We start from the raw sequence: 25,414 nt of genomic DNA on the forward strand, positions 1-25,414 counted from the left end.
CAAGTGAAAGAGTAAAGGACCATCTAAAATAGGATGTATAAAAAACAAGGATGAAAAAGAGCAAACAAGAACTCAAGAGCCAAAAATATTAAAAAGGTACAAAGGGAGAAATGACAGAGAAGTAAATTTTTTAAAGAGAGTAATAAAATCTCATCTAAAATGTGGGTTCAGGTTCAGCACTTGAAATAAACTTAACTAGAACTGAGTGATTAAATTGCCTGAGATAGTTTTATACTGTTGGGCCAACCATGTCTGTAGTAAGAATAGGACGTAGGGGCGCCTGGCTGGCTTAGCTGGTGGAGCATGTGACTCAGTCTCAGGGTCCTGAGTTCAAGCCCCACGATGGGTGTGGAGCCTACTAAAAAATAAAAAGAATAGGACGTCAGACTTAATTTGCCCATTCTATTTCAAACTAGGTCACGCATCCTATAAACCTTTCTTTGGGGACCTTTCCAGTACTAGCTATTTGGTCCAGTCAGTTAATGTGCAATTATAGTAGTAACACCTATACAACCATCATGAGGCAGCTTTGTGGAGTTCCTGAATACCCAGCGCATACATGCATGCGTGTATGTACACTGAACATTTTTCTGGGAGTAAAGGCACGTATCTTTCATCAAATTTTCAAGGTCTTCCAAAAAGCTTAATAACCACTAGACATTTAAATGAACAGATGTATGTACAATGTGCCAAATATTATCACACTTTAACATTTGTGAGATTTCCTAATAAAAGCATGTTATGAAGTTCAGTGTCATGACAACCAGAAAAGCTACTTTGTAAAATTAGTTCCACGCCTTTAGTTCCTAGTGGTTCACACAATCCTCAACCCACTGCAACCTGACTTCTGCCCCACTCCCCTCAATGATCTCTGCCTGCACGATGAAGTTCCTTAACTATAAAATTCAAAGTACATTTTTGATACTTATTTTGATCTCTCAGTGGTCTAGTGTAGTGTAGAAAAGCACAGACTCTGGAGTCAAACTGCTTAGGTTCAAATCTCAGCTCCATCATTTTCTAGCTCTGCAATTTGGGGCAAATCACTAACTCTTCTATGCCTCAAGAGAAGTATCTTTTGTGAAGTTTCTTCATTCATACAGTGTAAACAGTAACTTACTTCAACAGATGAATGTGAGATACAAGCTCCAAAGACAACATTATGTCAAAATTAAATTTATTTGGTACCTGGGATAGTAACTCTTTTCTTGAAAATCGCTGGAAACCTGCCTCCTATGCCTCAGTCTACCTTTGATGGCTCCTCAGTTTTATCTCCTTACTTTCAGGCTTATCCCTAATACATCTTTTATACTTTGGCCAGAATGATCATTTGAAACCGTAAATCTGATACCATCTCTTGCCACGGATATTAGTGTGGTCTAAACTCCTTAGCATGGTAGACAAGTCTTTTTATTACAATTTACCAGTCGGGTTCTTTAAGTCTCAACTGCCCAAACTTAACCAGTGAGTTAAGGTGAACCAAGCTAATCACTATCCCCAACACGGGTCTCACTATTTTACTCAGGATATTGCACAAACAACTGACTCTGTCCGGAATACCTCATTCTCCTTCTCTTACCACATTCCTTCCCAAAGTAAATTAGGCGTCCTTTCTTAATGTGCCCCCAGTAACACTAGACAGTATTTATCACATTCTATTTTAGATGCCTGGTTGGTTGCGGATACTTTTCATATGGTCGGATCCTCCCACTACCTCCAATAAAGAACAGAAGTGGGAGCCACATCACGACAGGCTTGTTCTCTCATTTTTCTACCGTCGTAACATTAAACCACTTTCTCATTCCTTTCTTCATCATTCTGCCCCCGTTCTCATTTTTTAATTAACCCAATGAGTTTGGTAGAAATGTACCCAGAAAACTCTTTGCACATAAAATAACTAGATAATAAAACTTCACACTGAAGGGAACATTCTAGAAATATTTATTTCATTGCTGGCCACTTGGTTGCTGCATGCAACTCTCAACAACGAGCTGCCACTCTCCACTCCTATAGAAGAACCAAATGTTATGGTACCACTAAGGTTTTCAGACTTTCAGGTCTTCCAAAAAGCTTAATAGGCTTTTATTACCAACATCACTACTCTAGGGACAAGCCTTTTAGGGACTTAAAAGCACTTATTTTCTATAAAAAGTAACTTCATATTTCATGCACATACTCCAATTGGCAGACTTAGGTCCAAAATAGAAAGAAAAAAATTTCTTTTAGTTCTGTAATTTATCAGGAACAAATTAAGCCACTTCTCCTTGCTTTGTTATTAGGAAATAGGATCTTTTTTCTCTATCAGGATCAGGACAGAAGCTATGATGATCCCTTAGTTATAAAATTGTTTACTAGTTAAAGTTCTCTCCAAAGATGTTAAGAAGTAAGAAGCTGGCTCATTTTCCTGTAGGACTTAAAGAAATATTTGCAGTATGTGTAAATTCTAGTTTATATTGTAGACCCTTGTGATAATATTTAAGAGGTCTATTCTCCCCATTTAAAAAATTTTACCTCAGAAGGTAAAAGGAAATCCCCATCATCCCTGAGCAAAAAAAGGAAAAATCACAGGTACTTTTGTTAATAGAAGCCACTTAAATGAGTTATCTATCTCTAGAACATTCTCAGAGAATTTACATAAACTGAAGCAGGTACGAGGTGTTCTCAGAGACTTTCTCAGATAAATGTATTTAGTAGTTTGAGTAGGTGCTCTGTAAAAATTTAAATCTAACTACACGGCTAAACATTTTCCATCTTGAAATTTGAGAATATCCTGAGAGGATGCTTATGGATATGAAACTACTAGGCGCAGATAAAGTTTTAAAATGTCAGCAGGAGGAAAAGAGAGTGGGGAAAACTACAGTGGAGAAAGTAAGAAGGGGCAGGACAAAGCTGTAGTGATGGGCTGGGCCTTTCTTCCCATTAAGTCAGGGGACTCTGGCTATCTGTATGCTATACTTACTGTTCTATTAATACAAACCGGATGCTGAAAGATAAAATTAAGAATGTCCCAAACTAAATTTAAGTCTTTTAAGGAGTAAATGACAGAAAACACTTTAGCTTCTTTATCAAGGAGTGCTATAATATAATTTCAAGGCATCTTAATATAATCCATTTAACCCTAAAGCAGTTGTGCAATAAGCAAAATATCATAAAAGGAAAACAACAAAGGTTAACTTCCTACAGGGGCCAACAGACAACATCTTTGCAGCACAGCAATTAACCTTCACATAGTGGAGTCTTGTTTACAAGGCCATCAAAAACTGAAAATCACAAATGTCACCAACAAAAGGAATGTTGATTAGAGTCAAAAAAACTTCCCAACGGGCTGCCTTCTCTGAAGGAATTTCAGACTGTTGCTAGCACAGGTTGGCTAAGCCAGATCTCATTGATGGCTCCATTAGAGAAAGAAAATGCCCCACTCAGTGCTGTTTTAAAAATGTAAAAACACTGGGAGGGAAAAAACAAAATTAAACAATCTACTGTTCCCTAACATATACACCTCAGTACCCACAGAAAGCCTCTGCCCCCAAAAGAGACTTTCTACAAAGGGGTAAGCTTCATCAAATGAGGTGTAACATTTCATTTTCAGGACATGTCTTTCCTTGCAAGGTCTTTAGAAGCAGAAGTTCCACTTGGAATTCTAATACACATCTCTGTGAGCTCAGTTTCCTGAAAACATACACCTGCCAGGCTCTAGGTTCACCCTCGCCAGTGACTGGATTCACTACTTCACAGCCACCAGAATCGCACATACACTATTAACATGATGAAAAATACAGCGACTGCTGCAAGTTTGGCATAAGTGGAACGCATGTTCAAGTACTTCGCGTCCTGGCGGTATTTCTTGGACAGACTGGACAGATTGTTAGCCTTTGAATCCAATGCTGTCAAAGAGGAAAAAAGGAAAACAGTAATTAGTCCCGAAGTATTCTGTCTAAAACATTAAGCATAACAATAACGCAAATGAGTGGGACCATACCAAACAACCACGAAGCTTAAATTATCATTTTTATTTTAAGGGTTAGGGTGCATACACTGATGAACCCATGATCCTGATGGATCTACACTGCATTTTAAAGTTACCAGACTAACTTATGTTCAAATTCTTGAGGCTGTACCGTGAGCTGGTTAAGAGTGCTGGCTCTGGTCTCAGAGTCTTTGGTTTGAGTCTCAGCTGCACCAGCCATGTGACATTGGTCAATTCACTTAGTCTCTACTAAGACCCGGTTTCATCATCTATAAAATGAGGATAATAACACTAACTGAACCACAGGATTATAGGTACATGAGAACACAATCCTTGCATATGATAAGCCTTTGAGAAATGTTAGGTGATAATAATCATCGTCATCATCTTTTAATGGTCTAAATCATATTCTCTCATATCTTGAAAAATGATTATCCATGCAAGGTAAGACTCAGGTAACCAGAAAATTCAATGAGTCAGAAACTGAGTATTGAGCTGTATCTTAATGGTGACTGCTACCGAATTCCCAAGATTCTCCACATGGTGGGCGCCTGGGTGGTTCAGTTGGTTAAGCGACTGCCTTCAGCTCAGGTCATGATCCTGGAGTCCCGGGATCGAGTCCCACATCGCTTCTCCCTCTGACCTTTCTCTCTCTCTCATTCTCTCTCTCAAATAAATAAATAAAATCTTTAAAAAAAAAAAGATTCTCCACATGGTAAAAACCATTATGATGCTACCAGAAATTATATTTCAACAGACACAGGAAAGTTGTCTTGTAACTAAAATATAATCACAGGTGCTGGAAAACCACCAATACTTACTAAATTAAGCTTTTTAGAATCTTTTGCAAAGTTTTTTTTCTAAAAGGACATTTGTAATGTCGCTGCCTTCTATAACTGTTAACTGAGCACTTAGAGAAGCAACCAGAGAGACACAAGCTTTACCGGACTAAAACACATGACATACTTTAATAATAAAAACAAATTCTCAGTGTGACATAAATGAATTTTGATCATTTTACTTCTTTAAATTTTTGAAAAACACTGTTTTGCAATATGAATTTGTTCTTCCTTAGGGAATACTTTTGGAATATTTGGAGTTGCTTAATAGAGACTGAGTTGATTGAGAAATGTGGTATTACTTAATGGCAAAAGAATGATAACCGCTTCTAAATTAGCAATTTGTCCTGTAAGAAAAACACTTAGTCACATAAGAAAAGTTAGGAGATGAGAAATAACCATGACAATGCTGTGACGAATCTTTCCAGCCAGTCTACTAAAATGGACACTCCTTTGGATAGAGCTTTTTAACTAGTATGTCTATTGCTATATCCCCAGTGCCCAGAACAGAGTCTGGTAATAGTCAGTGATTAAAAAAAAAAAAAAATTGCTAAATGAAATCTAAATCTGCTGAGAATAACTGGGCAGCAGAACAAATATTAGGTCATACGAAATAAGCAATAGTTAAGAGAATTCCTTTACATAGGAACATTTGGAAACACATGATATCGTAAAGACAAAGCCACTACTGGGAGAAGTCACTGAGCAAATATTTGTTATAGGCACCATGCAAAGTGCCAAAAGATACAATGATGATCACACCACACACGACCCCTCTATTTGGGGAACTTACAGTCTTGTAGGGTGACCTCTGAATGAAACAACAAAACCCATGGCTTAAAAGAAACAGCTATTTTAGGCAGTAAAAACGGGCGCAATTTCATATTGCTGAAAGAACCCATGGGAACTACTCTTAGGTCTTAAATGCAAGGCAGGCTAGCTCTAAAACTAAAAATTAGAGAGGGGTGCCTGGGTGGTACAGGCGGTTAGGGGTCCAACTCTTGGTTCAACTCAGGTCGTGATCTTGCGGTCATGACATCAAGCCCCACGTTGGGCTCCATGCTCAGTGGGGAGTCTGCTTAAGACTCTCTCTCCCGGGGCGCCTGGGTGGCTCAGTCGTCAAGCGTCTGCCTTCAGCTCAGGTCATGATCCCAGTGTTCTGGCATCGAGCCCCGCATCGGGCTCCCTGCTCTGCGGGAAGCCTGCTTCTCCCTCTCCCACTCCCCCTGCTTGTGTTCCCTCTCTCGCTGTGTCTCTCTCTGTCAGATAAATAAAATCTTTAAAGAAAAAAAAAAAGACTCTCTCTCTCTCTTTCCCTCTCCCTCTGCCCCTCCTCCCTGCTCACTCTCTCTAAAATAAATAAATCTTTAAAAAAAAATTAGAGGGGGCGCCTGGGTGGCTCAGTCATTAAGCGTCTGCCTTTGGCTCAGGTCATGATCCCAGGGTCCTGGGATCGAGTCCCACATCAGGCTCCCTACTTATCAGGAAGCCTGCTTCTCCCTCTCCCAATCCCCACTGCTTGTGTTCCCTCTCTCGCTATGTCTCTCTCTGTCAAATAAATAAATAAAATCTTAAAAAAAAAAAAATTAGAGGGGCACCTGGGTGGCACAGCTGGTTGGGTGACCAACTCTTGGTCTCGGCTCAGGTCCTGATCTCAGGGTCCTGGGATCAAGCCCCGCAGCAGGCTCTGCACTCAGCACAGAGTCCACCAGAGACTCCCTTTCCCTCTCTCCCTCTGCCCCTCCCCGTCACGTGCCCTCTCCCTCCCTCTTATTAAACAAATAAATCTTTAAAAAAATTAGAAAGAGAAAGAAGGCATAAAAGATGGCTTCTTATTGAAGCTTAAAGAGGAAGAAAACATTTTTTGAGGTAGGCTGATCTTTTCACTATCCTTCAGATATGCTCTGTTCAGATACGCTTTTTCTTCCTCCTTCTTAAAATACCACTCTTCAGGGCGCCTGGGTGGCTCAGTTGGTTAAGCGACTGCCTTCGGCTCAGGTCATGATCCTGGAGTCCTGGGATCGAGTCCCACATCGGGCTCCGTCTGCTTCTCCCTCTGACCCTCTTCCCTCTTGTGCTCTGTCTCTTATTCTCTCTCTCTCAAATAAATAAAATCTAAAAAAAAAAAAACCACTCTTCACTTCTTCCTGATCTATCAAAATTCAAGAAATCTTCCCTGTTCACTTCACATTATCTATTTCCTGCTACATTTTACAGCTCTCATTGTTTATATATCCATTTAAAACTATCACACACTGAAGATGGACAAGGACCTGCAGAGACCAATTAAATTCTGCCAGGCACTAGCAGTGTGACTAAAAGCAAGCTACCTAACTTTTCTGAGTCTGCTTCTTTATCTGTAAAACTGGTTTGATACCACCCAACTCACAAGGGATTTACTCTAAAGAATAAGTAAGATATATATAAAGTCCCCCTGGGGTGCTGGGGTAGCTCAGTGGGTTAAGCATCTGACTCTTCATTTTGGCTCAGGTCATGATCTCAGGGTTGTGGGATGGAGCCTCACATCAGGACCTGTGCTCAGCGTGGAGTTTGCTTGAGAGTCTCTCTCTCCCTCTCCATCTGCCCCTCCCCCAGCTCACGCTCTCTTTCTCTCTCAAATAAATAAATAAAATCTTAAGAAAAATAAAGTCCCATGGAATGCCTGGGTGGCTCAGTCGGTTAAGCGTCTGCCTTCAGCTCAGGTCATGACCCCAGGGTCCTGGGATGGAGTCCCGCATCCGGCTCCTTGCTCAGCGGGGAGCCTGCTCCTCCCTCTGCCTGCTCTCCCTGCCACTCCCCTCCACTTGTGCTCTCTCTCTGTCTCTGATAAATAAACTCTTTTAAGAAAATAAAAAAATAAAGTCCCCCTACCATATTGCCTAACACAAAGTGTTCAATTGATGTCTGTTCCCTTATACTATCTATAAAGTACTCTGTGACAATGACCTTGTTTCTTATCTTCCCAATTAGATGAAGTTATTAAGATTAGAAAAGTACAGGTGACTCTTAAACAACATCGGTTTGAACTGTGCGCATTCCGCTTATACACATTTTTTTTTTTACAGAATACCGCAGATTTAGTTTCTCTTCCTTATGATTTTAATAACATTTTCTTTTCTCTAACTTACTTTACTGCAAGAATACAGTATATAAGATGTGTAACATACAAAATAACATGTTAATTAACTGTTTACGTTAAGGGTAGGGCTTCCAATCAACAGTTGGCTATTAGTAGTTAAGTTTTTGGGAAGTCAAAAGTTGTATGTGGAGCCCCTGACTCCCACACTGTTCAAAGGTCAACTGTCTTCTTTTCCAATCAGCACAGCTATAGAAGAGAATCCTTTAACACTTTTGATAAACTGACCAGATATACATTTTAGATTTAAGAAAAATTCTTGTTCTGGTCTATTTTACCCCAGGTAGAAACAGTAAGGCTGTTATGATGAAAATTTATAGACTCACTCATCCAAAATTTGATGTTTAAAGAGTGTGAAGCTATTTGCTGGAACAACTGCTGACTACTAACATAAAGGTTAAAATCTGCAGTTCATAATAAAGGAAAATCCATTTACTCATGAATAACGTCACAAGGTTGAGTTCATGAAATACTCATTAAGGCATCTATCTGTGATCGTTACTGTGAGAGAAATAAAGCAAGTATACGAAATAGATATGAAATACATAAATACTACATTTAAAGAGTATGTTAAACACTTAGGTAACATCTAAACATTAGGTAAATATATGTACTTTAAGGCAAATTAGGTAGGTACACATACACATACATGCACACACACCCATTATGTGCTTAAAAAACCATTACATAGCTAAGTGTCTTAAGAGTTTAAAAGACAAAAGTGATTAATGTGATGTGGGCTATTAGAATCAGGGAAGGCTTCTTGGAAGAGGTAGTTCTTATCTGGATCTTAAAGAACAGTTCCGAGATGGTGAGGGAGCTGACCTGGCTGAGGCAGAACGTTTGTGAACTAGAGAGCATGAAAGAAGTTTGCAATCTCCTTATCTTCCATTACAGAGAACACGATGCCTTACACATTACAAGCACGCAGTAAGAATGAAAAGGAAGTTGAGACCAGACTAGATCTTATCTCATAGTCACGGATTTTGAGAGTTTTTCAGCAGAGGAATGCCTTGATAAAAATGGCATTTTATGACATTTGATCTGGCAGCAATAAAGTCTCCCAAAGTGGCTAGTCAGGAAACCACTGCAATAAATCTTTGACGATTTCCTCTCATTCTTCTTTTCATTTCCCTTATGTGTTTCTGTAAATATTTACTTAATGTTGTAAATATCTTGGAAGCAGTAAATGCTTCTGACATGGAATGAGACCTTCACACCGTTCCAACTCAACAAAAACTAATCATGCTAGGAAAAAAAACATATTGAAAGTTTTGTCATGTAATCTATCTCTAAGAGGTGAATTCTTAACAGCGCTAGACAGAATCTGACAGCAAAAAAAAATGTATCCCAAAATAAGCTATCCTTGCCTATATAGGACTCTTAATGCTTTACATACCTGAGAGTGCTTCTCCCCGTTGTAACACTTCTTCGATATTGGCCACCATGATCCTCTGCACATCTTGCAATTCAGTATTGATGGAGCCTAGGTTTCTCCGAGCACGGCTGTCAATGTAGAGCTTCTTGGTTTTCTGAATGTAGGTGTCTAGAATAATGAAGAAAAATGACCATGAACAACTTTGTCCATCAAAGTACTGTAAAGAATAGGAAGTTCTCAAGTTTAGTCCTGGATCAGCAATTGTCCATGGCTAAGCAAGCTCTTGAGTGAGCATCAAAATTTGAGTTTTGATTTCTTCATTTGTAAAATGTAGATAGATGACCATTCAAGAGAAATGTCCTCTGCATACCTTCAAATGAGAAGTCTCTGCTCTCAGGGTCCTTAGAGAAATTAAGACCCACTGTAGTAAGCCTTTCCTGAAAGTAGAGATTTTCAAAACATGTTCCAAGGATCCTTAGGGTTTCACTACTTAATTCTTTACATTCCCGGAAAAGAATCCTGGCAACAATCTAGCATCACTACAGGTTAACACGGCAAGAGTTATTCTAGCATCAAAAGGGGTAAAAACATTGTCTTAAAATATTTTAACATACATTCCTAATTTCACTCTGTTCTTAAACTTCAGGTAAAGCAAAATCCCACTATAAAACTGCAGTCTTATTCATGGTTAGCCCATGTCTGTATTTCTCAAAACTGTAAAAAGAATGACTTATTATTAAAAATTATATTTTCAACTTTTGGCAAAAATCTTAAGTTATATGTGGTGGACACCTCTCATTTGCCTCTTTAGACCTCCTCTCTACCTTTCTGCACCACGCTTTTTGCCTTGGGAAGCTGACCCGCATGGACTACATCATGAGCCCCTTGCCCTGGAGCTTCCAGTTAGGTTCAGCCAATGAGGGAACCCCACGGGTAAGGCATGAGAGCAGACAGTGGCGTTAGGGTATTTATTCCCAACCTCTCCCTGAGAAGCCACCCTGGCCTAGCAGTATCCCTCCAACCAGAAGTTACTGCTCCTCTCAAGTTGGCCTTCTCTATAAATTTTCTCCTTTGCAGTTTCAGAAACTGCTCCTTTCTCTTATCCCTTCAGGCCTAGGGATGAAAACAATTACTGTGTTACTGATCTCAGGTTACTGTACTTTGTGGTTCACCTATAACCCATTCATCTTTGTATATAATCCTTTAAGCTAATCTGAGTGTACCAAATATTTCCTGTGTGATCTTGATACAGTATTCTTCTTTTCTTGGGTTTACTAGACCTATATTGTCTTCAAAAGCAAAATTTGAAAAACCAGACATTATAAAACTTAGCACTTAAGAGAGTTTGTAGTTATGAAACACTGGAGTGTTTTGCTAAATTTTCTTTATTTTTAAGAGTAAGATGACCATTTATCTAGCAAACTGGAAACACTTCAGAAATTCAGAAACACTAAAACCAATTTCTTTTTTAACTAAAAATATCAGTAATGTAATCTAATCATACTTATTCTCACTTCCTCTAAGTAGGGTACTCAAGACATTTCCTTTGATTTACTGCCATCAGATACTTTACTGGTGATGAAGCTTTCTCTAATTATTGTACATGGACACCCATACTCACTATTTCCGCATGTAATAAACGTTATCTCTCCCCAGTATCTTATCTCTTCCAGTATTTTTTTTTTTTAATTAGAGGATCTGAAAGAAACAAATACCTTCTTTCTGATTTCCAAATTCTGATCTACAGAAAATGAACCTTACTGGGAGTGGGGAGAACTCGGCTACTATATACCAGTCAAGTAGATCTTTGGGCACAGTTCTGATGACGAGTCAAACCAAATCACAAAAAAGGGCAAAGGGCAACAAGTTCTAAGAAAAAGATCAAAAGACCAGGGAAATTACTTATGAGAAGAAGTCTCATTCATTCAGAAAGACAAAAAGAGATGGAATGGAAAAGACAGAATTCAAAACCTCAGTAAGTAAACATCAGATAAAAATGTGTCAATATTATTATCAATGTAACAAACAGCTTCTCCATATTGTTTGCTCTCTTGATACAGAGATGAAGAGCAAAAACTTACCAAACTCAATAAAGGAATAGGGCCTAGACACAGTGGGCACCTTCTTCCCATGCTGTTCATCAAACTCTGAGTGCAAATCTTCTAGGTAGGCAAAAGCCAATTTCTTAGGGAAGGCAGCTTCACACAAAACCAAATAACAAACTCCCTGCTCAATAATGTAGCTGGAGAGACAAAAAAAAAAAAAAAGAAGAAGAAAAAGTTGTCTGTAGAATAACAATACACCCAACAACCTGAAGCAGACTCTCAGTGCCTTACAAACTTTTGAAAATATTCTAGCCTAAGTCCTTTGAGGCTAGCTAAATCAGCAAATCAATTTCAAACCACAAATCCTTAGAATCAGAAAGCAAACACCATCCCATTATTAGAATTATATTCCAAAAGGAATATTTAAACATCTTTATTATAATTGTTTATTATATAATTCAGCTAAAATATCTTAATATCTAGGACTTTTTCTTGAAACCTCAGAGTTGTGACTCCATCTACCTTTTGATTATGTATGGAAACGAGTATACACATATTTAAACTCCTTCCAGTTATAAGAAGAACAGTGGAATGGAAATTTCTGTGGATACTTAGTTGGAAGTTAATGCCACAATGTTTACTGGACACAGATAATGACCTTAGGACAAATAATATCCCCTAATTCCCAGGACAGAACTCTATTATATCAACTATCCAGTATCAGAAACTATCCAACAACAGAACTAACTTCCTCTTGGCTTCCTGGCACTCTGGAAGGAGCTATATGACTACATGTCTGAGATGTCTTGGAAAGAGGTTAGGTTACTCAGGGATTTCTTTTTAGCCACAGTACTCTTTATTTCAGCGATAATTATATTCAGAAGACCAATATGTACCATCAAATAAATTCAGAAGGCCATTAGTTTAAGTAGGAGTATAAGGGCACAAAGTATTATATATACCCCTATCCCTACCCTTACTATGTGGCTCCTAATGCATCCTAGGACTTCACAGAGCAGTTTACAGTATATCATATGATCTCTCAGGCCCCTTAAAATGATGATAATGATGATGATGATGATGATACTGTTGTCCTCTCTTGCTTGGGCATCTGAATCAACTGCTCTCCTTGCCTTCAATCTAGACCATCTTCTAAACTACCAGTTTTATTCCTAAAAAGTAAGTATGACCATATTACCCTGCTTAAAAACTCTCAGGGTTCCCGAATACCTATAAAATAAAATCATACTCAGGGGCGCTTGGGTGGCTCAGTTGTTAAGCGTCAGCCTTTGGCTCAAGTCATGGTCCCAGGGTCCTGGGATCAAGTCCCACAGCAGGTTCTCTGCTCAGCGGGAAGCCTGCTCTTCCCTCTCCCACTCCCCTTGTTTGTGTTCCCTCTCTCGCTGTGTCTCTCTGTGTCAAATAAATAAAATCTTTAAAAAAATAAAATAAATAAAATAAAATAAAATAAAATCATACTCTCTGATATAATACTTATGGCTCCAAAACAGGTGTAGGCCATATTCCATCATGCTATTCTCCAAACAGGTTCTTTTACATCCACCCGGATTTCTGCTTACATATACATATATATTTCTAATTGTAATACTCTTTTATGTACCTGGAGAAACCTTGTTCATTTTCCTATGCTCGATTCTACTATAATTTTTTCCATGAAGTTTCTCTGTATTCTTCCTCTCTATCCCCTTTCCTCAAACTTACTCCCTACAAATGGGAATTTATTGCTTCCTTTTCTCTAGTCCCAAAGCCTTTTATTTATAACTGAATTACAACCCTTCTTGCCCTAAGGTATCATAGTTTAGTTGTCTGCATATATATTTCTCTCTGCTAAGAAAATAAGCTCATAAAAGCTATGGACATTAAAGGCAGAACTTAACATATGGTCTGGCAAAGAATAATCTTTAATAAATAGCTCTTAGATGGAAAAAGTGGACGAGAAGAGATTATAAAGTTCTTAAAGGAACCATACAGAAGAAAAAAATTTCTTTTCAATTCCATTAGAACTTGCCTAGGTTTTTTGTTCCCAATCCATGGTAGAGATAAAGATACTATATATAATTAGGTGCCTGTATTTATTTTTTTGATGTTGAAAATTGGATTTATAGAAGATATTTCATATACTACACCAATTAATACCTATAAAACTTAATATCCAGGCAAACCTTTGGGGTCCCCTCCCTCTTTGGGAGCTTCATACTCTATCATTCAATGAACTTTTACTATCACTCAATAAACCTTGCTTTGCTGCCCACCAAACAATAAAAAAATAAAAAATAAAATAAATAAAATTTAAAATTTTTTAAAAATTTAAAAAAAAATAAAACTTAATACCCACTACTTTCTTAACCAATAAACCAGGGTTTGTTTTGATTTTGGTTTTGTATAATTGTTTGTTTCTGATGGGTGGAGATCTTTTTTTCCCCCTTTCAAGTTAAACACAGCAGGTCCCTCCCAGGTGTATATTATCTTAGCCTTTGAGTTCCTAAAATAGCAAGGATTATTTAACTAATCCTATTTTATTTTCCTTTGATCTTCTTGTCCTCTTTTTTTTTAATCCTTCCTGTTTTTATCACCCTCAAACTTGACATGTGTTAAACATTTAATACCAATTATTTGTAGACAATTTGAAACCCAATAAAGTCCTTTTGATCCCTCTCTCGGCTATATGCATTGTCTATAACCACTGATTGAGATGCTCTTAAATTACCCTCACAAAACTATGACCATTTTCCCTATTTTATAGAGGTAACGGAGGCCTAGAGAAGTACGTGAGTTGTTCAAGGTTGTGTTGTTGTCAGTAAATGTTTGAGCAAGAGTACTAATCTACATACATCTGGCTGTAAGAAGCTCCTAAAGCAAAAATTTATCTATTATTGCATGATGGGTACAGCATTTATTAGACACGGGATAACAGGTTAATTTATTGTATGCAAACTGAATAAACAAACGAAGATTTCTGTTTTGCAGAACTGGAGCCAGGGAGTTGCTTCCATGAAGAGGCTATATTTTTAAATTTTTCTTTACTTTTTAAAAAATTGTTACCATTCTTATCAGATGTTACTTATATCTACTGTATCTCATACTTAAATGACCACAAAGAAATAGGATTATACTCACTGGAAAGTCATGGCACCAGCTTCCAAAGTACATCTAGTAGGGGACTGTTCATTCAACTTGCGAAAGAGTTGCTTAGCCTGACTCTGGTACTGTTGAAGATCCCGGCCAGACTGAAAAAACACACCTTCATTTAAGAATTTTCTACACACGAAAAATGCCACAACAATTAATAAGCAGCATCATACTATGAGGACACGATGTAAATATGGTTTTTCATTAAAGATTAGTAAGATTCATTTTAACAAAAGAAAAATGGTCTACTTTTAGAGCAAAAAGGAAGACCAAACCCCTAGTTGTTCAAGAAAATCACATTATTTGCTAAGAAGCAAATCATACTTCTTGAGTGCCACTAAGGCACTCTTAACTTTTTATCCAGTGTTCTTTCCACCATTAGGTCAGTGGTCTCCTCCTAACTCATTTCACTTGCACACTTACTGGCACATAACTGCACAACATGTTCTATAATCAGGGGAAAATCCTGGGAACAACAGACTGATGAATCTCATTTTTATCCTGGAATATCAAGCAAAATCTTCCACAAAGTGTTAACAACATTTAACATTTAAGCAAACATTAAGCAAAACTAAATGTAAATAAAAACTAAACTAAAAACTAAAAAAACTAAACCCATAACTGCAAATTACTAGGAACACTATAATGCAAATGGGTAAAAATGAGCAAGAGTTAAGGACCAAGATTAAAAAGTCAAATATTCTTTACTGAATAAATCTATTTAGTTTCTGTGTTTGGATAGCAAGGTACATATGCATACAAAATGAAAATAACAATATTCAGATGACAGAATTACAGGCAGGGTGCCTGAGTGGCTCAGTTGGTTAAGCAACTGCCTTCGGCTCAGGTCATGATCCTGGAGTCTCAGGATCGAGTCCCGCATCGGGCTCCCTGCTTAGTGGGGAGTCTGCTTCTCCCTCTGACCCTCCCCCATCTTGTGCTCTCAATCTCTCTCTCAAATAAATAAAATCTTTAAAAAAAAAAAAAAACCTAAAAAAAAATAGAATTACAGGCAATATTTTCTTGAACAGTTTCTAAATAGTTAATGATTTAAAAAAGAAAAAAAAGGAAAAGAGACTACTGAGGAAAACAGCAGTGTCATCTCAAAAGGAGAACAAGAATCACCAATTAGATCCAAATGGGAAAGAATGGAATGGAAAGCAAATATACATTATTTATGCATCCACATACAGCACACAGGGGTGGGGGCGGCAGCACTTTTGCCATTTGATAGAAAGGAATTATTTTATTTTGGATTATTTATTTTTTTAAAGATTTTTATCTATTTATTTGACAGACAGAGAGACAGTGAGAGTGGGAACACAAGCAGTGGGAGTGGGAGAGGGAGAAGCAGGCTTCCTGCTGAGCAGGGAGCCCAACGTGGGGCTCGATCATGACCTGAGCCGAAGGCAGAGGCTTAACGACAGGGCCACCCGGGCGCCCCTGGATTATTTATTTTGAATTCAACACTAGAACACAGCATCTCCTTGACAGATGTTTAATAACTAAACGTTTACATTAAAAACTCATTTATTTGAGGTTCTCCCTCAAAAGATCTGTGGACTGGATCTGAGGCCTAACTTTTAGAAAATACAAAGCGAAACCTAAAAGTTCTAGATAGTGAACCACTCAGCTAAGAGTAAAAACAAGGAGCAATGATAAAATTATGAAAGTGGCAGATAAACAAACGTACAAGTATTGGATTCTAAACTGTATTTAAAATGATGAACTAGGGGCATCTAGGTGACTCAGTGGGTTAAGCATCTGCTTTCAGCTCAAGTCATGATCTCAGGGTCCTGGGATGGAGCCCTGCATCCAGCTCCCTGCTCAGCGGGGAGTCTGCCTCTCACCCTACTCGTGCTCTCCCCACCCCGACCCCGTGCTCTCTCGTGCGTGCTCTCTCTCAAATAAATAAATAAAATCTAAAATAAAATAAAATAAAATAAAATGATGAACTGGAAATTTCAGTATGAATAAGGAGGTAAATAAGCATGAAGTGAACCAGGAGAGTTAGGGAGACACCACCAGAAGTATCAATTTGTAGATTTATCTTGTTTAGTACTGCCCCTATGGCAATGATTTGTTATGATACTCTTCACTTGAGAAATAGTTCTATATTAACATATATATGTATATATGTATGTGTATACTTATATATTAACAATACTTTGCAATAATTAACATTATAATATATATTAGTATTATTATATTAACCTGTATTGCATATATTTTTTTTTCATGACTGGTCAGCTAGTAAAGGAGAGTGAATACTATCACATGCTTTGAACTAGTGCACAATATCCTACATTCCTAAATTTGAACAGTACTTGCCAATTAGTTTGCTTCACCAATGCCATTATATATGTGGCATTTGGAAGAAATCTAACCCCACAACATTAGACACAAAGGGATGCAAATAAAATTGGAAATATTACTAACATGCCAAGAGATAATATCAACATTGATCAATGATTTTTCAACCTTGACTTTACACTAAAATCACCTGGGTGCTGTACAGAAACTAATCAAGCTCTATCTCCCCCTACGCCAAACCAATTAAATCAGTATCTCAGAGGTGGAACTCAGAAATTGATATTTTAAAAATAACCACTGGGCGCCTGGGTGGCTCAGTTGGTTAAGCGACTGCCTTTGGCTCAGGTCATGATCCCGGAGTTCCGGGATCGAGTCCCACATCGGGCTCCCTGCTCAGCAGGGAGTCTGCTTCTCCCTCTGACCCTCTTCCCTCTCGTGCTCTCTATCTCTCATTCTCTCTCTCTCAAATAAATAAATAAAATCTTTTAAAAAATAGGGTGCCTGGGTGGCTCAGTTGGTTAAGCGACTGCCTTCTGCTCAGGTCATGATCCCAGGGTCCTGGGATCGAGTCCCACATCAGGCTCCCTGCTCAGCAGGGAGTTTGCTTCTCCCTCTGACCCTCCCCCTCTCATGCTTTCTCTCTGTCTCATCCTTTCTCTCTCAAATAAATAAATAAAATCTTAAAAAAAAAGAAAATTTCTTAAAAAAATCTTAAAAAAAAATAAATTAAATAAAAAATAAAAATAACCACAACTGGGAGCATCTGGGTGGCTCAGTCAGTTAAGTGTCTGCCTTTGGTTCAGGTCATGATCCCCAAGTCCTGGGATCAAGCCCCACGTCGGGCTCCCTGCTCAGTGGGGAGCCTGCTTCTCCATCTCCTGCTCTCCCTGCTTGTACTCTCTCTCTCTGTCAAATAAATAAATAATAAAAAAAAATAACCACAAACACAGATGTTAAGTAAAACTGTTTTGACAGCTAAAGGCAGGTGAGCACCTTAAAGGAACTAGTTGAAGAGAAAAATGGCAAAAAAAATTTGTCAAAGACTGGTACAAATCCTTTGACTTTATAAGAAGTACTGTAAACATCACTGCAACCTAAGAGGAAGAGACTAATAACTGTATCGACTACAAGAAAATATGTCCAAAAGCATGCTACAGTTTCAGGGGTTTATAACAAACAAAGCAGTGACTGTCAATGCACCACACTGAGATTACACAGAGATTATGGCACGCCAACCAACATTTCATAGGGCTGGTTCCATTAGCATCACCATCGCTGAGAACACAATGCTGACACAATCTTTCTGATAGTCATTTTTGTAATGTGTACTAGAAATTATAAAATCTTACATATTGTTTTATCCAACAATTCTGTATCTTTGAAAATATACATACACATCATATGTTAAAAAAATAACTACAGGGGTGCCTGGGTGGCTCAGTCGTTAAGCGTCTGCCTTTGGCTCAGGTCACGATCCCGGAGTCCTGGGATCGAGCCCCGCGTCGGGCTTCCTGCTCAGCAGGGAGCCTGCTTCTCCCTCTCCCACTCCCCCTGCTCGTGTTCCCTCTCTCACTGTGTCTCTCTCTGTCAAATAAATAAATAAATAAAATCTTAAAAAAAAAAAAACTACAAATGCACATAAAAATAAAAAATGTTCAGTAATAGGATAGAAAATTGGTTAAATAACATGGTATATTTATATATACTGGAATACTACACATATATATATATAAATGGTATATATTTATATACTGGAATACTACACAGCCATTAAAATGTTGTATAATATTTAAAGATATGAGAAGATATTCACTACACACTAAGTGAAAAAAGATAGGTAACAGTCTTACAGTATTACCCATTATTTAATTTTATACACACACACACACACAAAGATTAAGGTTATACATTAAAATGGATATAATTTAAGTAGGGATTTTGGCAATAATCACCATTAACATTTTGGTTCTTTTGTTTATACATATTTACTGAATTTTCTACAATAAGCACAGACTAGTTTTGTAATGGGGAAATTATTCATTTACCCATTCCTGTTTATTGCATATTTGTACCCACAAATATGTACAGTTCTAATGTGAACTTTCAGAAAGGCAAAATGAGACCAGAAAAGATTTTTCAGAAATAGGCAAATTAATAAAATTAAATGAAAGCACTCACTTTCTGCCAACCACTGTTCTAAACACTTCACATAATTTAACTTAAATAATCTTTAAAACTACCCTATGAGGTGATTAGAACTCTTATGCCCACTTTCTGCATGAGAAGTAAAACTTGCCCAAGGACTAGGGGCCAATAAGGGGAGGGGCAAGAATTTGAACCCAAGCAATCTAGTTCTGGGGTCCCCGTTCCTAAGCATGCTATACCACCTCTGCAATTAAAATTGCTTTGGTGATAGCAGATCCACCTTCTGGGTGATCTATTTGATATTAAATCTAATTCACAGGAAATGATCAAGAAACTGTGTGGCAGCTCTGATCTAGATCTCACAAAACAATATATTCACTGCTGTACAGACAGACCCTCAGTTTGCTTTTAAGATTAAAGTCACAAAGGGCCCACGGTCACTAGACTACCTAACACAGATTAGATGTCCTCATTCTGTTTTCCACTTCATCTAGAACAAACTTGAGGAATCTTGTATACAGTATAACGGAAAGATGTGTTAGCAATCCAATAATGAATTGGATGTGACTGTCCAGACAAATGCCGAAACTAATTTGAGGTCATCCAATATCATATTTAGGATTTGGTTCCATATATAATATGAAAGGTACAGGGTAGAAATTTACTGCACAACTATAATACTTTTTATTGCTATCACCTAGGACTGCTGAACAATTAATTATATCCAATGCCACCTTTTGTCTTTACAAGAATGTTTAGCTAAACTCTTATCATTTTTAAATTCCTGTTGAACTCAGCTGGTCAAAGGCCAGAAGCACCAAGAACCAACCATTTTCCTCTAAAAACAATTACAGTAAGATGACTAATGAACCCTCAATTATAGGGGGAGTGTGGCAGTTTAAATGTACAAGAGACCATCTGCTTTTTTGATGCTCCCTGCTGAATACTTGGTTAGATCAAACACCTTCTTCAAGTCCACAGAGCTGGGGGCAAAATGGAAGAAAAGAGAACACCCTTCATTTTGAGGTAGAACAGAAAGGTAGATGAAGAAATTGCTAACATCCAAAAAAGGAGAAACATACCAGAAAGGTACCAGAAAGGAAATAGAATATCAGAATCTAGGTTTGAAGAGAAAAGTTCATCTCTCTACCACCACTTCTAGTTGAGCACAGAGGAAACAGTGCATGTGGGGCGCCTGGGTGGCTCAGATGGTTAAGCAACTGCCTTCGGCTCGGGCCATGATCCCAGGGTCCTGAGATCAAGCCCCATGTCCGGCTCCTGGCTCAGCGGGGAGCCTGCTTCTCCCTCTGCCTCTCCCCATGCTCATGCTCTCTCTCTCTCTCTCTGTATCTCTGTGTCTCGAATGAATAAATAAAATCTTTTAAAAAAAACATAAATAAATAAAAAGAGGAAACAGTGCATGAGATACTCTGCCTAAATCATTTTTTAAATTTTAATCTGTACTGTATTATCTGAATAACTGTTCATCTCCAGTAATAAAGCAGTTTGTACAGGACTAGCACCTAGTAACCACCTAACATATGATATCTATGATCAGTGTAAATAATTGAAAAAGTACATTGAATTATTTGGACTGAACAATTAAGGTACTTAACTATAAAACCTATTTGGTTGAAACAGCCATTTCTTAAAAAGTTATTTCTGGACACCTAAGAAGTAAATACATTATTAAAAATGTATTTTTTTTTTTTTTTTTTAAGAACAAGGCAGTAAAGTGTACCAGTTTGGCACTAAGGCTCTGGTCTAGAGTCAGACAGATAAATGAGTGGTTCTTAATCAGGGGTGATTCTGCCAATCACACCTGGCAATGTCCAGGAGTATTACACTCCTGGAGGGTGGTGGTGATGGCAGTGCTACTGCCATCGAAGATGTAGAGGCCAGGGATATCAGTAGACATCCTACAATGCACAAGACTGTTTCCCACAACAAAGAATTATCTGACCTGAAATATCAACAGTGCAGATGTTAAGAAACTGATGAAAAATTCCATTATGCTACTTATTAGCTACATGACTCATACAAAAAACCTATCATCTCTAAGTTGGGAGATTCCTATCTATAAATGGGAATAATAATACTAACTATCCTAATATGATTGGTATGAAGATTGAATGAAATCATATACCTGACAGGCTTTAGCACAATGCTTGGCATGTAGTAGGTATTCTATAAATATTCTGTATACTATTACAACAAAAATGAATCTAGGATTCATATTTTTACAGATATTAAAAGTTTAGGACTCTACTATTCGAAGTCCAAATATCTTTTTTATTTTTAAGATTTTATTTATTCATGAGAGACAGAGAGAGAGAGGCAGAGGCAGAGGAAGAAGCAGGCTCCCCACGGAGCAGGGAGCCCAATGAAGGACTCGAACCCAGGACCCAGGACCACAACCTGAGCCGAAGGCAGATGCTTAACCGACTGAGCCACCCAGGTGCCCTCAAAGTCCGAATTCCTAAAGAAAATAACTATGGAATTGCCATCACAAAAAATATCTTTGTGGAAAATCTTTTTCCTTGTCAATTAAACAAAGTAACCCATCTTGGTAGTCCAACATCTAACTCAGAATCAAATTAAGAAACACACAATATGGGCGCCTGGGTGGCTCAGTTGGTTAAGAAACACACAACAGGGGTGCCTGGATGACTCAGTCATTTGAGCAACCGACTCTTGAGTTTGGCTGGGGTGGTGATCTCGGAGTTGTGGGATGGAGTCCCGAGCCCCATGTGGAGTTGGCTTGGAATTCATTCCTTCTGCCCCTCCCCCCACTTGCAAGTGCACCCACACACGCTCCCTGATAAATAAAATCTTTAAAAAAAAAAAAAAAAAAGAGGGCGCCTGGGTGGCTCAGTCGGTTGAGCGTCTGCCTTCGGCTCAGGTCATGATCCCAGGGTCCTGGGATGGAGTCCCACATCGGGCTCCCTGCTCATTGGGGAGCTTGCTTCTCCCTCTGCCTGCCGCTCCCCCTGCTTGTGCACTCTCTCTCTCTCTGACAAATAAATAAATAAAATCTTTTTAAAAAATTAAAAATTTAAAAAATTTTAAAAAAAGAAATACCCAATAATATCTCAACTATTTTTTCAATAAAGTATCAAGGCAGAGAGTAAGGAACTACTAATATTAAGTAGACTTTCAAATTCACTTTGTATTCTTTGCCCACGTTGAAATCCAATGCAATAAACTGACCAGACTTCTCCCCGGGGAAAACCATTTCCCAAACTACGTATATATCCTTCAAGGAGAATTCTTCCACACTATGTCCCTTGTCAAGTCATGTTCTGGCATTTATTTTAATAATTTCACTCCTTCTGTAGAGTGGTCCTAGAAAATTCTTAAACTGGGAGAAAAGTATTTCACAATTGAAAATTAAGGGCACACTATATTTTTCATAGTTTATATCAATGATTGGACTTTGTTTTGTGCAATGAGTAGAAAATATGTCACTGAGCATGACTTGCAACTTCATGATCTGTATCACTATTCTCCTAAGTGTGAAAATAAACATATTTCCAAGTCAAACCTAAAAGGCATATAACCAAATAGAACCTTTCCTTATTACTAGATAATACTGTCAGCTTAGATGTCATTTCTTCTGGGAAGGACTTTTCCTGGTCTCCCAAAACTAACTTAGATACCTTTTCTGTAAGGTAAAAGAGTAAAAGAGCCTTTTACCTTTACCTTTCTGTAAGTAAAGCAACCACAGAGCCTTCTTCCTTTTCCATAGTAGTTGTGCTATATTATAACTGCTCCTTAGTTTTCTGGCTTTCCCACTAAACTGTAAGCCCCGTGAAAGTAGGGACTGTGTCCTCTAACCTCTTGTATTATCACCATGCTTGACACAATTGATGTGTTTAATAAGGGTTTTTTTTTTTTTCAAGAATATATGAATGAAAAGCCTAAGAAGAGATATGTGCAAAAGAATTTTTTCTAGAGCTCATCTTTTTTTTTAGGCCTTGAGTTTTGTTGTGTTTTTTTTTTTTATGGGTGTATAAGAAAGTAAAAGAAAATTGTTCACTTTAAATAAGTTACATAATTTTCATTCTCAGCCTCCCTTCTTCAGAGACCGCCCAAGCTTGCTCCAGAAACCTGTCTCACACCAGAAATTTCCCTTGTGATTCTAAGGCACAAAGCAGCTTCTTTTCAAGATACTTGGGGCTGTTGTTGTTGTTTTCATCAATTCAATACACTTTTGAGCACCTATGCTAGCATAAAACTGCTGTTGTAAAAGCTATAAGAAACACAAAGATGTTTAAGATCTGCCTACTGCCTCCTAGGAAATTCAAATTATTGAAAGACGAAGAAAAATAGTAAAATAAAAGTAGAAGGCGTTACAAGAATATAACACAGGAGCTATAATTTCAACAGTAGAAATTTAGTCAGGCTTATTGGAGGAGGTGGGAACTGGGCATAACCTTGAAAGAAAGTACTGTAGTGAACTTCAAACAGGTGTCTATATGTGGCAATATTATCTCACCCACTTTCAAAAGATGTCATCAAGATAGGTCAAGGATCAAGTGCCACAGTAGACGAAGCTGAAGAACTTGGGAGCTGATTTTTCCCAGGACCTGTTAGCCTTAATAGCAGCAGAAAATTAGAAATCCCGAATTTTAACAAAAGTCTCTTAAGAGTTACACAACACTGGGTGGTCACAATCGGCCGAAACTATCCCTACGCCGGGGCGTCTTTCTACAGAGAAACAGGTAAGACAAAAATATACCTCCTCCGTCAGGAAAGATTTCTTTTCACAAGTCGTCCCTCCACTGCCAAAGGATGAAAAAGCAATTCAGAGGGGTCGAGAGTGCATGGGAGGTCGCAAGGGTCCCCTGGGTTCTAAGACGAAATCCGGTACTGACAGCAGAGCTCAGACAGGGACTTGGGGTCGCGGGGATCTAGGAGCTCACCTGTTCGTCCTCCTGCATCGAGGCGGCCAGCGGGAGCCCGTCCGCCACACGGGCGATCATCGTAAGCAACACCATCTTCACAGGCTACAGGGACCCAACACTGGCCGGGATGGCCGCAGAAGTCCCCCTGACTTCCTCCGCCGCGACAACAGTTACAACTCTAATCTTAGTTCCCGAAAGAGCCAGCTGCTTGCGTCTGCGCTTCCCGCTGAGGTGGCCGGAAACTAGCTTTGGAGCCTTCCACTACCGGTCCTCAGAATTGGGTTCCCACCGAGAACCACAACTACCGGAACACTAGTTCCGCGGTCTCTCCTTCCACCTTCGGAAATTTCCAAGGTCCCGCCCACTTTTTTGGATTGGGAGCTTCGAATAAACCTTGAGCCTTGAGGGGTGTGGCATTCAAACTGAAAACAATTTTCTAGTTCCCAATTCTGTAAGTGTGAGGAGAGGGCTGGGAGGGGTGGTGGGCATTAATGGGTACATAGATGCAGAGTATGTGAAAAAAACAAAAATCAAGCTATATATTTTCATATTTTATATATTATATATTTTATACATAATACTTTCTATATTCGTATATTTCTAGCCAGGGATTTTTGTCTGCTTGAGGTTTTTTGGTTTGGTTGGTTTTTGCTTCTTTGTTTATGCTGCAATCCCAGACCCTTGAACAGTTTCCAGTAAAAAAAACAAGTATCTATTGTATGTGTGAAAAAATGACCAAGTACAGACCTCAGAAATCACCAAATAAGGTACCCTTCCAAAAGCTGGGATCTCTGTTACATCCCTTATCATAGGTAGCAGGGTAGCCTTGCTAGAACTTCCAGTAACTGGGCATTCACTCCCTATTCAAAAGACCTCGACATAATCCTACTTGAGGAAGTGTTACCATCTCTCTTTACTTTGGTGTCCCTATTTCTAAAACGGGGATATTATCCTCCTCTCAGGATTTTTGTGAACATTAGGTGAGAAAATGTAGGTTAACGTGTTTTGTAAACCAAAAAAAAAAAAAAAAAAGAAGAAGAAGTGTTGTATTTATTATTACTTATATTAGTAACTATTCTTTATTAAGCATTTATGATTGGCATTTGCATTAATAGAAATAGAAAGTGCTTTATGGATACTAGTTATTTAACCAAACAACCCAGTAAGGTTGTTTAATATTAGGTTCCCCTTTGCAGTTGGAGAAAAAGCCTCAAAGAGTAATTTTTCCAAGGTGACAGAGCTAATAAATTTGGGAACAAGATCTGAGCTGAGGTTGAACTCCAAAGCCTCTGCTTTTAATTGTGATGCAACTCTATCTTAATATTTATCCATAGGTTAAAGAGCTCATGCTTTCATTACCTTTTCTACAGCTCCACAACTATTAGGAAAAAACTAGTATTATTTCTTAAGAGGCTTTTGGGAGGTATATCCAATAAGACCTATTGATTGACTCCACACAAAAGATGAAGGACTGGGATATAGATAAGACAAAGAAATCAATGTTACTATTAACAGAGACAGTGAGAAAGTGAAATGG

General features: G+C 38.3%; 1 protein-coding gene across 1 annotated transcript; it reads right to left on the bottom strand.

Annotated features, from left to right (window-relative positions):
• Nucleotides 1–1,157: 1,157 nt before the first annotated feature.
• SEC22B (SEC22 homolog B, vesicle trafficking protein) lies at nucleotides 1,158–24,131 on the bottom strand. Its single transcript, XM_027611957.2, has 5 exons — nucleotides 23,896–24,131; nucleotides 14,501–14,610; nucleotides 11,399–11,559; nucleotides 9,339–9,485; nucleotides 1,158–3,881 (listed from the first exon to the last, which is right to left on the bottom strand). The coding sequence occupies exons 1-5, from the start codon at nucleotides 23,968–23,970 to the stop codon at nucleotides 3,727–3,729; spliced, it is 648 nt and encodes a 215-aa protein (XP_027467758.1). The 5' UTR covers nucleotides 23,971–24,131; the 3' UTR covers nucleotides 1,158–3,726.
• Between the last annotated feature and the right edge of the window lie 1,283 nt (nucleotides 24,132–25,414).

Source organism: Zalophus californianus, chromosome 4 (genome assembly GCF_009762305.2).
Source record: "Zalophus californianus isolate mZalCal1 chromosome 4, mZalCal1.pri.v2, whole genome shotgun sequence".
Lineage (NCBI taxonomy): Eukaryota > Metazoa > Chordata > Mammalia > Carnivora > Otariidae > Zalophus > Zalophus californianus.